We start from the raw sequence: 17877 nt of genomic DNA, 5'->3' as shown, positions 1-17877 counted from the left end.
AATCCTAACCACTCTTTTGTAAACCCAAACCGACATATAATTTCGTTTAATTGTAAAATCTAAACTCTAACCACTCTTTTGTAAACCCAAACCGACATATAATTTTGTTTAATTATAAAATCTAAATCCTAACCATTCTTTTATAAATCTAAACCGACATATAATTTTTAAAATTATAAATTTAAACCCTAATCTTCTTTTATAAACCTAAACCGACATACTTTCCTTAATAAAATATCTACATGATTTGTTTTATCTTTTTATTTTAGTTTTATTTATTTTTAAAATATAATATGACATGACATATTGTTGTATTCTGATTGGTTAATTAAGAGGGAGTGAATGAGAGTGGTTCACCCCTAGGGGTGAACCCAAGATTTGTTCCTATGAAAAAAAATTTGGGTTCACCTCTAGGGATGAACAACTCTCCTTCACCCCTCTTAATTAACCACTAGGTAGTAACCTGTGCTACAACACGGGGCAAAATATTTTCATATAAATTTTAAATTCGTAAAATGACTAAGAATGCTATTAACCCGGGTTTTATAGTATATGTGCGCTATTTTTATGTAAATTAAAATAAAATAAACCTAGACGTGTTTACTTTGGAACGGGAAACAGGTCACAGTCCCATCATATCCCCTTACGTTCTAACCCATCTCCTCTTGTCCTATCTCATCCCGTATCATCTTGTATCGTCTCATCCAGTATGGTCTCATCCCGTCTCGTCCTATATCCATCAGAATTTTTTTTATCTTATGTTCGTTTCCTATTAAATAATTACTTGTTAGACAATCTTTACTAAAAGAGATTGGGTAAAAACTTTAGACGGGATACCAGAGTTCTACATTGAATTTTTTTTTATTTAGTTAGTTGAAATTATTCTAAAAATTATAATTTTTAAAACTTATATAATTGTTTTCGAAAACACCAAAATTCTCAAAGTGTCCGTTCCAAAGTGGTTAATTACATATCGCATAGTCAATCCTTATCCAAATTAGTGAAAGCTTGATACTTGAATTTATCTACCTATATTTTTTTATTTTGTACTTTTATCTAAAATTTATGTCCTTTTTTAAAAAACTATTTAATATATTGTTTTTCATCATTCGAATTTACCTGTTTCAGTGTATATATAATATTTCTAACTGTATAATAGTAATATTTTTCTATAAAAATTAGTTGGCCACTCTTTTACGGTGTTTTGTCAATATTTTAGTGTATAAGTAGAATACTGCAACCCGTACCAAAAATAAACATTATCATCACCTTCACTAACTGGAAAATATACAATTTTTTTTGTAATCTGTCAATAATAATCAAACACAGCCCGTGTTTGTTGAAAATGTTAGTAATTTTGTTACGGGGTGTTAAATCTCGTCCAATCCCATCCCATCTCGCCTCGTCCCGATCCATCCGGTTAGAAATTTTATGTCCTTTAACCATTCTCTTTTAAATAATTACCAGTATAATAATGTTATTAATTAATTTTACCTAAGAAATTTAGAAAAAAATACATGTATTCTCCATTTGAATGAGTAATTCATATAGTTAATAGAAATTATAGTTCTCAAAAAATCTCAAATTATTTTTAAAAATAGCCAAAATTCTCAAAATAACTTTCTTAAGATAATTCTTTATAGGGAAAATCGCATTTTAAACCTTCAAAGTGTCATTGAGTAGCAGTTTAAACCTTGAGATATTTTCACTAACACTATAAACCTTGAAAATGATTTCACTAATACTTTATACCTTAAAACTAACTTTCCTGTTTGTACCGCCACGAATGATGACGGAACAATAATATCCGTCAACATGAAATAGTTAAACTATAAACTTTTAATAAAAATCATAATTTTAATGACAATACTATAGTTTTATACTTTTCTTTTAACATAAACAGAATTATACATATATTTAGTACAATATATTTTAATTTTATTACTAATTTAATCAAATAACCCTAAAACTAGTCCCCGATTAATTCCCGTTTAATCTCCGATTTTCTCGCTAGGAGCTAGGCCCATCCCGACCGCCCGACTATCGCCTAGTGATTTCTAAAACAGGGGTTTATAGTGTAAGTGAAGTTCTTTCGAGGTTTAAAGTGCTACACAGTGACACTTTGAAGGTTTAAAACGTGATTTTCCCATTCTTTATATGTCATATAGTCAACCTTTTTTGAGAATCGTTTAAGTAAAATATTTTTTATTATACGAATAACCCATTTATGTCTCATGTCCACTACTTCTCATCGTAATACCGTAAATAGATTGGACTTTTAATCAGAATTAATTTACATTTTCTGATATGAAATTATGTACATAAACATTAATATAATTCTGATTATATTAAGAGTATATTTAAAAAATCTTATAATTAAAGATTTTCAGTCTGTTTTTTTATTGGATTTTGGTAAAAATTTATGTTTTAATTTTGAATGTTTAGGTATGGTATAAGTAAAGGATATGCCATAGAATAAAACTTAAGTATAGGAAGTGTTGGGATTTTTTTGATTATTTTTCTTATTCTAAGTATTTAGACCATGTAATGAATCAATTATGTATTTTCCAAATTAGTTTCTATGCCATTTTGGTAACTATTTTTAATAATTTATTAGTTGATAGCCGCTGAATATGCGCAACATTTATGATTGAATTGTTTTGTCCCTTCGTTTTTTATGTAGAGATTTTGGATTTTGATAACTAATTTTAAGGAATGGTTTTGTTAATATAGTCGCTAATGGTGGTAACATTATTGAATCAAATACAATGAATTTCTATTTTAGGTATTGCTAAACTTGTGGAGAAATCTTGGAATATAATAAATTATATATTATAAAAAGTTAATAATTTGGATTTTTATATTAATTATTAGTCTATATTCAAAGATTTTTGATTATCAGATAAGTAAAAATCAAAAATCGAATTTAAAATTTTGAATTTGATTAAAAAGTGAGATTGATGATAAAAAGGGAATTTATTAGTATTAATTTTAAAATATCCTTGATTTTTATAAAAGTTTATTATTAAATTTTAAAAAATTAATCCCATTTAATTTAAATTTTCGAAAATTATGGAAACTGCAAGATTGTGATTTTTGAAATTTAGTAGGTTAAGTAATTAAGAAATAATATATTTGAAATATATCAAAATTTAGTAAGTATCAATGTAGTAAGTAAGGATATTAATTTCCAATAAATCGTATAGTTAACAAAAAAGTGATGAGTGCGGTGAACCCTGAGGCTGTCATGATGGATATCGGAGAGAAGGGACAACCTCCGGCGGATCCACCGGATTCTCCTGGGGTGTGGGTAAGGAAGGTAACAGGAAGTAGTGGTGGAGGTAGGCCTTATCCTGAGGGGATATTACCGGATGAGTTTGTGAAGGAGAGGCTACGGGTGGAGTTTCCGGATGGTGTAGATGGGGAGCCTGTGATCACCATTCAGAACGAGGTAATGGAGGCTATGAACGGGTTATAGAAGCAGTGTATGATTGTGAAGATGTTGGGTCGGAAGGTTCCACTCCCCGTCATTAGTAGGAAGCTGAGGGAGCTATGGCGACCGCGAGGGTTGATGACTGTTCTCGATCATCCGCGACAGTTTTTTATGATCCGGTTTGAGGTTGAAGAGGATTATTTGGCGGCGGTTACAGGAGGTCCATCGAAAGCCTTTGGTAGCTAATTTATGGTGCAGGCATGCTCAGCGAGTTTCAATCCTTTAACAGATGAGATTGTTACTACTCCAGTTTGGATTAGATTGTCGAATATCCCGTTCAATCTCTATCATCGAGCCATCTTGTTAGGTATTGCTGGGAGCCTTGGGAAGCCAATTAAAGTGGATTCGAATGCCCTAAATTTTGAGCGAGCACGTTTTGCTCGTATATGCGTAGAGGTTAATTTGCGGAAACCGTTGAAAGGATCAGTAGTCATTAATGGTGAACGCTATTTTGTGGCGTATGAAGGTTTATCGCATATCTGTTCTGGTTGTGGGGTTTATGGCCATTTGGTGCATGGGTGTCCATAAAGAGAGCTAGTGAAGGAGAGCCTCTCATGGTAACTCGGGGCCTGCGACTGCCGGAGGAGTACTTCGTGATGGGTTGGGCAATTGGTGTGATGGTTTTGTACTGAATATTGGTATATGTTCTGCGCCTCTTGCTGAGTTATGGGGAGTGTATTATGGGTTGTATCTGGCTTGGAAGAGGAGGGAGACGTGTGTGGAAGTAAAAAAAGACACAGAGTTAGTGGTGGTTTTTTTACGGACAGGGATCAGTGAGTCACATCTGCTGTCCTTCCTAGTACGTTTGTGCTATGGCTTCATTTCAAGGGACTGGATAGTTTGGTTTTCGCATGTGTATATGGAGGCCAACCGTCTTGCCGACGGGTTGGCAAACTATACTTTTTCCTTACCTTTGGGTTTTCATTGGTTAGAGTCTTGTCCTGAAACACTAAATGCTATTCTTGTCGAGGACGTTAATGGGACTGTTGTCTCGCGTAGAGTTCGTTTGTAATTTTCTTTTTTGTTTTGAATAAAGGTGGGAGACATAGTCTCCCCCTCACTTACCAAAAAAACAAATCTAGTAAATAAGGATAAGTAAGTTTTATTTTAGTATATTTTAAATAGAACAAAATTTATTAATTTATAATTCCAGTAATATAGTAAATTTATTTTACGGTTGGATCACAATCATTTCCAAATAAGTTCAATGTTTGTTGCAAGAACCCGCGATGAGTAACAACCGCGATCTCTTTTTCTTTTCTTGTACTCAACCTGACTTCAGAAAATCATGCCAAAATTATCATGAATTAAAAAAATCTTTATGTCAAAATAAAACATTGACACAAAATATATATTAGCAAGAATTGAAGATATTCACCAGTTCATGAACCTCATGCCTTTGGCCGCAAGTTCTTGGTTCTCCTCTCTGATTTTAGGCTTCCACAAAACATTTTTTCTCTGTTTCTATCTGTATATAGATATGCAAAAATGTGAATACATAAGAAACAAAAAAACAAGTCCGGTCCAAAAGAAAGAAGATTCAAGTCTCTACAAACTAGGTACTTGCCAGTGAAAAATCAATGGCGGGAAATAATTCGCAGTACTTGGTGATATTGCTTCTTCTATCACAAGGATGAACACCCTGCAACCATAACAAAGTTTTAATCTCAAGAAACTGATAATGCAAAAGGTAAGTAACCATACCAAATTAAATACTCCCGGCAAGATTCAACTGCAATGAATGGTGGACAATTTAAGCTCCCAATAGTATGACGACCGCTGTTTCCTGCACCTGCGATCATAAGCGGAGGTGCATCAACACCATTGTATTCCCCACCAAAAGTTCCAATGGCAGTTTGCAAAGTCCTAAAACAAAAACAAGTTTTGAGGGGAACTACTCTCAAATGAGCTAAATGGCAACGTAACACATGCATAAATCGCTTAGCAGTTAGCATGTTGTTTATAAATGACTCTTCTCATCCATGAAAATATCAATAAGCCTCACAGATTTAGCTTGTGATAGAGAGGACTAAATTACCTTAGGAGAGGAGACACAACGACCAACTCAATTCTATTGGATATCCCACTCGTCTTAACATGCTTGTGTAGATTATCAACCTGTAATAGTTAGAGTAAAGTGCATCACTACAGCGAAAAACATAAAACTATAAATTAACGTTACTGATTCTTATTTCATACTATCGGTACCATAATTAAACTGCAAATTAATGCTAATTTACTTGTTGCCATCCGAAAGGTGTAAGATGTGCATCAAAGAAATCTTCAGATAAGTAAGCATCAAAGTTCTTCTCTCCTTCTACATTGTGAACCCCTTGAGCATGCCTCACCTAAACAAAAGAGCTCAATCTCAGTCTGAGAAACAGAGCCATATTAGAATAACCGTAACAACACGTACCAGATGTATGGTTTTGCAACGGTGTAGTGGGTAAAGGCCTTGACTTAGTTTAGCCTCCATATCTAAATTTGTACATAAAAAAAAAATCAGTAGATGACATACAAGTTTTAACACATGGAAATTTAAACCAATTCAACATTGACTCCGAATCGTTTAATTTAAAAATAAAACAAACTTCATGTATTGTAAGAGTAATAGAGAAAGTTACTGTGAGAAAAAATATTGATGCAACAATGGAGTAGAGATGTAAGAGGAGAGGATATAAAAGAATTGGTTACTAGTGAAGTTTTATAGAATTAAAAATGAATCAGTGGCCAAGAATAATTTCTGCTTTTCCTTTTATATATTTTTTTGTCATTACAAGAATACTAACTTTTGGAATCTATATGTTAAAGATGATGTATAAGACTGTGTAAGGCGTACTAGATTTTTACTGGACTTTTACTGGGCTTTTATAGAGACCGACTCAATGCAACTTAGGGTTAGGTTTTGGAGGTGTAGGCGGCTATGCTGTGATAGGTTCTTGAAAATTCACAAAATCTTTTAATCTATTGTATCGGAATTTTTGAGGCCTATATAAGGAGACTAGGGGTTTGTAAGGTTGTTCATCAGATTGATAAAACCCTAGACAAAGGGTATTCGACTCAAGAACACTCTGTTTTTTCTTTTCGAAACTTTCTTATTCTGTTCATCTGAATTCACAACAATATGAATGCATTGTTATTCCAAGATTGGCATTCATAGCGGTTATTTCACGTATGTGGATGGAATACACGCTGACCCGGTCGATTTCTTGAGAGACATATTGGACTACATTGGAGAAGTGTGTTTATCTGTCATTACTAATTAGTTTGCTACATTCCCTGAAATTGAAGGTAGTATGAAACAAGCCGGTGGAAAGCTAATATCTAAGATGAAGGAACAATATGTGAATCAAGTAATTAATATCCTTTAAATGGAGAAATTGACTAACTATACTTGTAACCATGAGTACACAAAGAAGGATCGGAGTCAGAAGACAACTATGAAATAAAGCTTCATTCATGTTGTTCTACACGACACAAAAAACCCTCAGTACTTCCAGTTAGATGGATTTGGGAATGTGAAGATTTTACATCTAAGGAAGTATCATGTTCATTTATTGGAGTAGGGATTCAAAATGAAGCTGAAGATATCATCCTACTGGCATATTGTGTTGAAAAGAATTGTCGACAACCTCAGGATGCATCTTCAGTTGTTAGTGAGATATCTTGTTGTAACACCTGAGAACCAGATTCCCGGTTTGGGATGTGCATCGATCGATGCAAGGTCGATCTTTGCGGAACGACTTAAGTTAAACGCTCTTTTTGCTGCATTTTCGTTTGGAGGAAAACCCTTGGGTTGGTATTTAATGGGAAGCTCGATGAGTTTGGCCTCTTTTTGTCTTTTTCCCAGAGAGAAAAGAAAGAGAGAACTGTTCTTGAGAGAGATTGGAGTTTGGTGCTTTTTCCTGAGAGACCTTGCCTGTGGAGTGGAGATCTATAGCTGGGACCGTGTTAGGAGCTTGCTACGAGGCTTTTTTGTGAGTTTAGATCCAGTTTTCGTCATTCTCAAAGGTGAGTGCATGACAATGGCTTATCTAAGCGAATTGATGGTTGTTTTGTGTGGTTTTTGGTTATTATTAGCTTGTTTGATTGCTTGTGAGTGTTCCGTGTGAGTTTTTTAGTCTTTGGAGGTCGATTTCGGTGTATTGGAGCCGAGAGGAGATGGAGGAGCTCGCATTTGGAGTTGTGTCACGCGACTACATCGATCGATGCAGTTAGGGATTTGACGGCGATGCAAGGTGTTGCATCGGTAGATGTAGCTAGGGATTCAGAGGCTTGCATTGATCGATGCAAGGTGTGCATCTGTCGATGCTACGATGGTGCATCGGTCAATGCGACGATGGTGCATCGGTCAATGCGACGATGGTGCATCGGTCGACGTAAGGCGTGCGTCAGTCGATGCAAGGTTGCTGACTTATGTATTGCGTGGTTTGCTTGTTTTGTATGTTGTTTGTGATTGTATTTTCGATTGTGTGTATAGCCCAGTAGATGGGAAGATCGCTTCACAAAGTATTTATGATAATACTCACGCATCTCATATGTGTTGTGGTGCAGGTAAAGGCAATTGGCGATTGTGGAATCAAAACAATGAAGAGGAGAATGTTCAAGAGTGAGTTTAGACCATTTGCAATGGGAGAATGTTCTAGAGTGAGTTCACTTGTCAACAGTGAGTTTAGACCATTTGCATTGGAAGAATTTTCTAGAGTCAATTCATCTGTCAAGAGTGAGTTTAAACCATTTGCAACCGGAGTTTCTTATATAGTTTCTCAGGTAGTTTCTCATTAATGTTAAAAAATCTATACTAATAAGATGAAGAGAGAATCGGTACTGAAATGAGAACTCATGAGAACCTCTCTTGAAACTAATTTCACACATATTTTGATTTTTTTTTTTTATAACTCAGGAGTGATCCTAAAGGCTTCCTAGGCCCAAAGACTAATCTCTTGGGGCCGAGGGAAACCATGTTAAAATTCGAACTCCCGTGGCCAATGCTACTCGAACCCAGGCGACTTGGTTCATATATTGATATTTTATTAGTTTTGTTTTAATTTTTATTATTTTTAAATATAAAACAAAGATTAAATTGTATCAAATATATTAAAATAATATATATGAGAAATTCATGCAGTTTCTACCGATGATTATGTTCATAATGGTCGCATAATATGAGTTTCTACCGATGCATATGCTTATAATGGTCGCAGAAATGGTGGCTCGTGGCAGAGGAATTGAGAATGATACTGGCTAGGTCGGCTTAAAAATACTATTTCTCTGTGTTTCGGTAGTTTTGTGGATGGTTTCGTTTGACGAATGTTAGATTTTGGGCTGCCCACTTAAGTGACCTCTTGAACTCTGAATTTCAATATTTTCTTTTTGTGTGGTGATGCCACCAAGGTTTTATATTGAATTCGAAGCCCGCTTCTACGATTTCATATCTACTTTTGATAAATTATCATTTTTCGCATAGTGTACAACATCTGAAGTCTGCATTTACTGTAGTAATTAATTTGGTAAACAAAAAAATCAAATTGAAAAATGGTGAAAACACATTAATTGAGCTAGTAATGAGTTTAAGCTCAGCGTTACATATATGTTGTTCTTCCTTCGGTCCCGGTCACCAGTGCCGGCTCAAGATTTTTAGGGGCCCATGGGCAATTTTTTTTTTGAATGAAAGACCCATTTTTTTTGAATGAAAGACTAATTTTTTTTTAAACTTCTCTTATATGTTAAAAAAATATGGATTTCATTTTAATAATATATAAACACTTGATAAAATTAGAAAAAATTATTTTCATTCTACGTTGGAGTCAGCTGAGATAATTATAGAAGATAAAGTATTTTTGGTTATTGACTCGTAAAAATAAATCGTTAATACATATTTTAATGAATTATTTTTCTGTTACAAATTTTGTTTTTGCCTCTTTTATCTTACATTATTTTTTTGTGCCCATTTATCTTGCATTATTTTTTTTTGTACCCCTTTAAATTGCATTTTTTTTTTTTGTGCCCCTTAATCTTACATTATTTGTCTCCTTAATCTATGAACCCGGGGCGGTCGCACCCGTTGTCCCCCTATCTAAGCCGGCACTGCCGGTCACTTCTAAGAGTGTCGTATCGCCTTCTAGTTCTAGCCCCTGCACCATAAAACTACGAGCGGAGCTAAGGATACGTTCACGACTCACGAGCTATGGAAGCAAAGGCAAAATTCTGGTTAAGGATATCAAGAATACGGTAATGAGGAAACGACGCTGTTTATAGAATAATAAATAACTTTGAGATTCATGTAAGATTTAACATAATCCTCATCACTCTTGTCTCTATAACTACTTGCGAGCAGCAATATCACTAGGAAGATCTTCTCCGGCAGGTATTTTTCCGGGATAGTTGGTCACTGAAGGATTTGAACTGTTCATACTGCAAACAAAAAAAAAAGAAGAAGGCATAAGACTTTGTGAATGTATCAAATGTGAGCACTTGCTAATATAAACACAAACTTACCATTTATCTACGAGAACAATTGAACGGAGCTCACAGTTTGCAAATCTGCAACAATCAAAAGTGTCAAATTTTAAGATAAATGGCAAATGAACAAAGAGAGATCAGGAAGAACTCTTACTGTGTAGAAATCTCGTTTTTCACAGCTGGATCACAATCGTTTCCAAATGAGTTTAATGTTTCATACAAAAACCCACTATGAGTAACAACCGCAATCTCTTTTTCTTTCCTTGTACTCAACCTGAATTCAGTTGATATATCAATCACAAGAAAATATCATACCAAGACTATCAATAAAAGTATCAGACACAGAGTGATGTTAACAAGAACTGTATATATTCACCAGTTCATGAACTTCACGCCTCTGGCTGCAATTTCTTTGTTCTCCTCTCTAACATTAGGCTTCCACAAGACATCTTCATCCGTTTCTATCTGTATATGGAATATGTGAAATTGTGAAACAAAAGAAAAAAAAAAACAAGGCCGGTCCGAGGTAAAGATTAGGTACTTGCCAGTGAAAAATCAATTGCAGGGAATAATTCACGGTACTTAGTGATATTGCTTCTTCTGTCACAAGGATGAACACCCTAAAACCAAAACAAGAACATTAAATTGAAAATGGTTTAAGATCAAGAAAATGTCAGTTATACAAAAGATGGAAAAGTAAACATACCAAATGTTCACGGCAGGATTCGACCGCAATGAACGGTGGACAATTTAAGCTTGATATAGCGGGGCGGTCGCTGTTTCCTGCACCTGCCACCATAAGCAGAGGTGCATCAACGCCATTTTTGTCACCTTCCCAACCGAAAGTTCCAACCGCAGTTTGTAATGTCCTAAAACAAAAACAAGTATTGAGTTAAAATATAAAGGTACCCTTAAAGAAGCTATGCAGCAGAACATAAATCGTGAAGTATGTTCAAGTAAGAATCCAACCATATGAAAAGATCATCAAGATCATATCAGTAAGCTTTACCTTTACGGGTTTAGTATATTACCTGAGGAGAGGTGACACAACAACCAACTCAATTCTTTTAGAAATCCCACTTGCCTTAACATGTTTCTGCAAATTATCAACCTACAATAACAGAGTTCTCATTACTAACCTTTTTCAAAAAACCACAAAAACCTCTATATGTAGCATTACAACAATATATCATTCATATTTCATAGTTATAATGATAAAACAGTAAAAATTATCGGTAGATTGACTTACTTGTTGCCATCCAAGAGGTGTAAGATGAGCATCAAAGAGATCCTCAGATAAGTAAGCATCATGATTCTTCTCTCCTTCTACATTGTGAATCCCCTGAGCATGCCTCACCTAAAACACAAGAAGCTCAATCAGAATCTGAGAAACAACAACATAGACAAATCAGGAATTATGGGAACAAACAAACAAACCAGATGTATAGTTTTGCAACGGTGCAGTGGGTAAAGACCTTGGCCTTGTTTAGCCTCCATATCTATAATTTTTTATTCATCAGACAGGAAAAGGAGATCAGCCAAAAATAAAACCAATTTAGCGTTGACTATTATAATGATGAAGTCAAGATTTTAACGTCTCTGGTTTAAGCATTCAAGAAACAAGGAGAGGCTTACCGTGAGAAGGAAGAGGAGAGCTGCAACAACGAAGAGAAGAGAGGCGACGAATCGAAGGAAGAGGAGAAAGAGACACAGAGGAAATGTAAAATGAAAGATTTGAGGTCATTGATGATTGGTGAATCATAGGGATCCCGTGGCCAGCTTTTTCTTGCTTTTCTTTAATAACTCTTTACTTTACTAACTTTCCTTTTATATCTTTTGTCCATTACACGAGTACAACTTCGGAATATTCCAAAAAGTCCCAAAAACCTTTGTTTGTGTGGTTCTGTTTGACTTGAATTAATGTGATGAGTATGACAAAAAAAAAAAGAGAGAGAAAACGAAATAACAATATCTAAAATATTATTTCCAAAACTTTGCTATTTTTTCTCATAAACACACTTTTTATTTTCAAAAAATTATTATTTTAATAAATTATAGCTATTTATTTTATTATGATAAATTATTTTTATATATTACACGTTATTTTTAAAAAATTACATGAAAGTATCTTTCATGCGTTGGATATTTCTCTCCCTAAATTACGTAATTTTGTTCTAGAATTTAAATACTTTTAGTAATATTACAACAAGACTGATGCACCATTAAGTGGAAATTGTGTAATAAATTATGTTAACCTAACCTAGAAAATTGCAAGCCAAATTACTTATATAATGATGTAGAATATATATTGACGTTATTTGTATATAATTATGACCCGTGTATACAAGAGTTACTCGATATATGATACTTTTAAAAATAAGTTTTTTGGAAACCATTTTTTACAAATATCTTGTTGAATATATATAGAATATGTTTGAATATGAAACTGCAAAATGTTCCAATAAAAAAAGGACTAATTTAATCATTTTGTATGTAAAAGAAGATATTTTTGAAAATAGATAACAACAAAGTGTATTTTAAAAAATGAGCATAGAAAAAAGGGTAAATAGCCCTAAATTAAAAGTTAATAACAAATATATACTTTAAATTATAACAATGATTTCTTAAATTTTATTTGTATGTTTATCACATCATTTATTCACCAAGATACCAATAGTATCATATTAATTATATTATTGCTATGTATATCACTCACAAAAAAAAATTAGTTTGCTCTTTACATTTTGAGTTTTAAACTATTAGGCCATGAATGTTTACAAGTTTTTAAGTGGTTTTTGAATTCTAGTTTCTACTTTTTAGATTTTAGATTTTGGTTTATGGTTTTCAGATTTTGTGTTAAAAATTTATTAAAAAAAAATACAGAAAAAAGAATTCAAGTCACGCTTGAAAATGAAAAACTAGTATAACATAGATTTTGGTTTTTCTTTAAAAATATCCAAAAACCAACAAAATCTGGATTCCCTGATTTTTTGGAAATCCAATTTTTTCATAATTTTGATTGGCTTTAAAGTAGATTTTTGAAAAATCTAAAACCAAAAACACTTTTAAAATCTACCCATTCAAGGCCTTAGAGAAGCTCAAATGTCACATATTGACAACTGGAGTTCCAAGAGAAATTGTCAATTGATGGAATTACAAAGATGCTTTATAACTAAGTGATATTTTCATCGGATATGTGAACAACATAATAGTAATTATGGTTATAATATTACATCTGAGTTAAAGTTAATTATTATAAATTTTAAAACAAGTTCAAAAAAAAAAAATACTATATCAAATACATCATATGAAATGTCATTTTGTACCTAAAATGCGCATGATTTTGAGAGGGTAAATGTCTGAAGATATGTATATTTTTGTTCTTAATTTCTGAAGTTCATGATAAAAGACAAATTGTGTTCTTAATTATTTATGAACTTTAACATGTGTTTGGATAGTTATGTTTGAGTTTTCAATCGCTTATAAATTGCTGACAATAAGTGATTTTGAAATAACAAATATGATAACATTTTTTCATATTTATAACAATAAGTTATTAAATTTATAAAGCCTAAGGTAGCAAATATGGCTAAACTTATCATTGTAATTTTGATGTGTGTGTTTGTTCCAGATTTTTTTTTTATTATTATTGAATTGAAGCAATTGTTATACGGGATCCATATCTTATCGAAACCACTCCTAAATGTGTCATTATTGATTTATGTCATTATTGGATTATGTAGTGTTACTAATAAAAAGCCAACAAGTCCACAAATAATCTTTGTTCTTTCCATATTGTGATTTTTTTAACAATTAAACCAGGTTTGTCGGGAAAGTATTTGATAAGATTGTGGTAATATGAATCAGAGTAATTTTATTTCTGCAAACAACATGGATTGAATGATTGTTTTTATCTGTTAAATCATATGATATTTTGTTTTACGTGATATTATCTAATAGAAGTGTGAGATTTAGATCATCAATATGTTGATTGAATCTCAAACGAATCAAATTCTTGGCATAGAAGACCAGTCAAGAAAGCAACATCACAAGCAAGATAAGACGATGGATAAAAACATTTCTCTATACCACACGAATCAAAGTTTTATACATTATTACAAATATGCAACGGTACTTTTGGATCAATACCATTACACTCCGAGTGTCTCTGAAGCAAAAAAACATGCAACAAGCTCGCTTTAGCTTCACAACACTTACACTTGACAATAGAAATGTTAGTCTCTTGCACATAAAATTAAATGAATCAAATAGATCCATAGCTTTAGGATCTATGCAAATTACTTGGGGAGGTTTGCGGAAACTAATCTTGTCTGTCAAAAGAGATGAACATCCTCTTCCTTCTTCTCTTTTACTTTTGTTGTTGTTGTTGTTGTCCCACCATTGCCTTAATCTTTTCCTCCAAAATGTCTTTCTCAAGCCCGTACATCCTGTTCAAAGCATGCATATTCTCAAGGGTCTCGCTCAGTGTTCTACTGTCGCTCCCGTCACATCTCAAATGTTGCATTGGACCATGTAAGAACCTGTTCACGATACCTCGGCTTAAGTCATCAACCGCTCTTGTTGTTTTCTTGTTGAGGTCATCTCCCATTTTGGACATGCACTTCTCGAGCTCCGCCACTCTGATTCTCTCTGCATAAGCTCTTAACTTCTTGATCGTTGGAACAGTTTCCAATGAATCCCTCCATGCTTCAAACTGTGTGGATTCCTCTGTGATTATGGTTTGAGCTTCCATTGCTTTCCTCAACCTGTCTTCTTTGTTGGCTGCAACAACTTCTTTAAGATCATCCACGTTGTAAACCCGTGCGGTTTCTACTTGACCAACACAAGACCCCACATTCCTCGGGACAGAGATGTCAACAAAAAGCCTCAGTCCTCCAACCTCAGGACAAGCTTGAGGGAGATTCTCTACGTGCTCCTTTAAGAACAATGGCGTCTCAGAGGCTGTGCTGGTAAACACAACATCCGCTTCTGCAGCACAAGCTAGCATCTCATCAAGAGGTCGATATATAATCTCAATACCAGACATCTCCTCACGGATAGCTGAAACTCTCTCTTCACTTCTGTTGACCACCACCACTTTAGCACAACCCTTAGCCATCAAATGCTTTATCACAAGCTTCCCCATTTTGCCTGCCCCAATTACACACATCCTAGCGGACGCTTGTGAAGATTGCGGAAGCTTCATTAGAGCAAGTTCCACAGCAGCTGAGCTAACCGAAACCGCCCCAGAAGCAATGTTTGTCTCTGTCCTGACACGCTTCCCAACAGTTATCGCATGCTTAAACAGCCCGCTGATATTCCTCCCAAAGCCATTCACTCCTTGACCAACTTTAACAACTTGCTTCACCTGTGCAAGGATCTGACCTTCTCCTAGTACAAGAGAGTCAAGTCCAGCTGAGACTTCAAATATATGTTGTGTAGCATCCTTGTTGTACAACAGAAAACGGTGTTGACAAATCTCCGAAACAGGGATCCCACTCGTCTGACAAAAGAATTAGAATCTGTTAACACAGCCATGACAAGCACTATAGTATATGAACAGATCAATGTCACTACAGATGATATGACCAATCTAAAGTAGACAACGCAAAATTACAACTTCAATGCAGTACTACAACACTAACATGTTCCAAAGCATTAGTCACACTCCAAAGTACCACAAAGAAGAACATTATAAGGAAGAAAAAAAGGTCACACCTTTGACATCCACTCAGTAACTTCTTTCACTCCACGATGCTGAGACAAAGCTAAGACATAAATCTCCATACGGTTACAGGTACTAAGCACAGCAGCTTCTTCGATATGATTCAAACCGCACAATTCAGCGATAGCTCTTGGCCATTCAGCTTCTGGTATAGCAAGCTTCTCACGCATCTCCACAGGAGCTGTGTGAATACTTAGTCCAATCACAACAATACTGCTTCTTTCCTTTGTATACCCTGACAACCACAAAATTGCATTCACATCACTTAAAAAACATTGCTTTCAGATCAAAAACGTAACCATAACTCGACAAATTGAAATTGACACACAAAAAGATTCAAACTTTAAGTGGCTAAGAAAGAGAAACTCATACTATCAGCTGCAGAGTTCTTGAGCTGTTCAAGGGCAGAGATGCTAGCTGCATTAGACGCAGCAGAATCAAGCTCACAACGAGCTCTCTGAATCAAACCTCGTCTGGTTCTATTGTTCCTCGGAAGAGCACGAACCCCATTAAGACCCAATGTTGTCTGTGAAACAGAAGACGAAGACGACGACGAAGAAGAAGAAGAAGATAGAGTGTGGTGATTCAATAAAGTCTCAAGCTTTGGACAACCAACGAAAGCACTTGAGACCGCCATTGAAACCCAAACCTCAATCTCTCAAAACCCAAAAGAGAGAGATCAAGGAATCGAGAGGCAGAGACAGAGAGAGAGATGGGGTTGTGTGATGTGGAAGAAGGAGATCGTTGTGGTTGTGAATATGATTTGAGGCTGAATCAAATCGAGTCTAACCGGTTTAGTCTAACCGGAAATTATGGAATTTGATTGGTTGGTAATCTAGAGATATGTGTAATGAGAAATGTTGAGATTTTGATGAAATTTGATTGGCGGGTGGTGAACACGTTTTATCCACACTTGTTTTTGCTTATTTGGTGGCATTTCTTCTTACACGGCAACATATAATTATTTTAAAATTTGTTTCCTAGTAGACTTGTGAATCCTATGAGATCTATGGTGAAATTATGATTATTATTATTATTTTTTTAAGAATAAATTGGGATGTAATATGTGTGCATAGGAATTATCCGGATATCTGAAAGGAATCTATGTAGATTTAGGAGAACTATATGAGAATATATGAAAAGTTCTTGAAAAAAATAGATAAATATTGTTTCATGTAAATATAATAATAATTATAGTTTTGTTTGGTTTTAACATTTTGTTGGTTTGTATTTGAACAATATTATTGTATCAGCCTATGGATATATCAAAATTAACCCATTTTTTGACATATATATTTTGAATTTTTTTTGTTTTTGTTTTAAAATTAAATCGGATGTTTTTAATGCTTGATTGGTTTTAAAGATAACCATCATAATTTTAATAGTATAATGCTGTACATTTTGATCGGTATAAATGCATCAACCTATGGATATCTTTATAATTAACTTATGGTTTAGTATTTGCTTAATATGTAATTATATTTGGAGCATTTGCAAAAATACTTTTTCTAGCTTTTTGGAAAAATACTCTGTCCATTTTCAATAATAACATTTTATATATACAAAATGACTAAATTCTAAACTTGATTTTCTAAATAGTAAATACTAAATTTTACTCCCTCAAAACTATATCCGAAATGTAAAATAGAGAACCAAAATGTAAAATAAATAACCAAAACGTAAAAGCAAAAAAAATTAAAAATTTATAAAAATTCTAATTGTGTAAAAAGAGCAAAAATGAAAATAGCGAAAAAAATATTTTTGAATAAAAATATCCATAAGTTTATTTCTAAGAATTTCTTATTAATTTTTTTATCGGAGATATTTAATCTCACGAGTCATTAAGTAACCGATCGATGGATAGATTTGTGGAATAACTTTCACGAATAATTATTATTATAAGATAGTCAAACTAGTAAGCAAAAGATTATGTAGCTAAAACGTACTATAATCAAATTAACTAGTAAAAACTATAATGTAGGTTGCAACATAATCTTTTTTGACATTGTAGTTGTTGAATTTTGTTGACAGCTAAATTAACGAAGTATTTAATTAGCGATGAGAAAACTAATAGCATAAAGAATATGTTATTAACTCGAAACAATAAAAAGCAACTGATCTGTGTAGGGGGATACCAATGAATTTGTCTATAGTTAATCATATGTTTCTTGTAGCATGAGTTCTGTTTCCGAATACC

At 33.8% G+C, this 17877-nt stretch overlaps 3 protein-coding genes and 1 pseudogene across 4 annotated transcripts; 1 reads left to right on the top strand and 3 right to left on the bottom strand.

Moving 5' to 3' along the window:
• Positions 1-3220: 3220 nt before the first annotated feature.
• On the top strand, positions 3221-4021 carry LOC147925285 (uncharacterized). The gene is made up of 2 exons (XM_087492558.1): positions 3221-3451; positions 3692-4021. The coding sequence occupies exons 1-2, from the start codon at positions 3221-3223 to the stop codon at positions 4019-4021; spliced, it is 561 nt and encodes a 186-aa protein (XP_087348684.1).
• A 638-nt stretch (positions 4022-4659) lies between these two features.
• On the bottom strand, positions 4660-5969 carry LOC104753497 (phosphoglycerate mutase-like protein 2; annotated as a pseudogene). Its single transcript, XR_015583827.1, has 7 exons — positions 5910-5969; positions 5734-5841; positions 5532-5611; positions 5204-5359; positions 5050-5136; positions 4872-4949; positions 4660-4765 (listed from the first exon to the last, which is right to left on the bottom strand). The product of XR_015583827.1 is annotated as a phosphoglycerate mutase-like protein 2 (transcript).
• A 3759-nt stretch (positions 5970-9728) lies between these two features.
• LOC104750206 (phosphoglycerate mutase-like protein 2) lies at positions 9729-11850 on the bottom strand. Its single transcript, XM_010471967.3, has 10 exons — positions 11591-11850; positions 11393-11454; positions 11205-11312; positions 10987-11066; positions 10662-10824; positions 10501-10575; positions 10332-10420; positions 10110-10229; positions 9992-10036; positions 9729-9907 (listed from the first exon to the last, which is right to left on the bottom strand). Exons 1-10 carry the CDS (start codon positions 11715-11717, stop codon positions 9817-9819), a joined length of 960 nt encoding a protein of 319 aa, XP_010470269.1. The 5' UTR covers positions 11718-11850; the 3' UTR covers positions 9729-9816.
• A 2171-nt stretch (positions 11851-14021) lies between these two features.
• On the bottom strand, positions 14022-16610 carry LOC104750205 (glutamyl-tRNA reductase 1, chloroplastic). The gene is made up of 3 exons (XM_010471966.3): positions 16053-16610; positions 15674-15915; positions 14022-15458 (listed from the first exon to the last, which is right to left on the bottom strand). Exons 1-3 carry the CDS (start codon positions 16315-16317, stop codon positions 14325-14327), a joined length of 1641 nt encoding a protein of 546 aa, XP_010470268.1. The 5' UTR covers positions 16318-16610; the 3' UTR covers positions 14022-14324.
• Positions 16611-17877: the final 1267 nt, after the last annotated feature.

Source organism: Camelina sativa, chromosome 16 (assembly GCF_030686135.1).
Source record: "Camelina sativa cultivar CO46 ecotype springtype chromosome 16, ASM3068613v1".
Taxonomy (NCBI): Eukaryota; Viridiplantae; Streptophyta; class Magnoliopsida; order Brassicales; family Brassicaceae; genus Camelina; species Camelina sativa.
Note: the sequence above shows the minus strand (reverse complement) of the source record. Positions and strands in the feature narration are given on the sequence as shown.

Bases quoted from the DNA above. Each gene is read 5' to 3' on its own strand.
- LOC147925285 (XM_087492558.1), top strand. From the start codon at position 3,221: ATGAGTGCGGTGAACCCTGAGGCTGTCATGATGGATATCGGAGAGAAG. The intron at 3,452-3,691 runs GTAATGGAGGCT...TTTATGGTGCAG, and splicing joins TGATCACCATTCAGAACGAG to GCATGCTCAGCGAGTTTCAA.
- LOC104750206 (XM_010471967.3), bottom strand. From the start codon at position 11,717: ATGATTCACCAATCATCAATGACCTCAAATCTTTCATTTTACATTTCC. The intron at 10,825-10,986 runs GTAATATACTAA...TTTTTGTTTTAG, and splicing joins GTTGTGTCACCTCTCCTCAG to GACATTACAAACTGCGGTTG. The intron at 10,576-10,661 runs GTATGTTTACTT...TTTTGGTTTTAG, and splicing joins AATCCTGCCGTGAACATTTG to GGTGTTCATCCTTGTGACAG.
- LOC104750205 (XM_010471966.3), bottom strand. From the start codon at position 16,317: ATGGCGGTCTCAAGTGCTTTCGTTGGTTGTCCAAAGCTTGAGACTTTA. The intron at 15,916-16,052 runs GTATGAGTTTCT...TGTGGTTGTCAG, and splicing joins CAAGAACTCTGCAGCTGATA to GGTATACAAAGGAAAGAAGC. The intron at 15,459-15,673 runs GTGTGACCTTTT...TTCTTTTGTCAG, and splicing joins TTACTGAGTGGATGTCAAAG to ACGAGTGGGATCCCTGTTTC.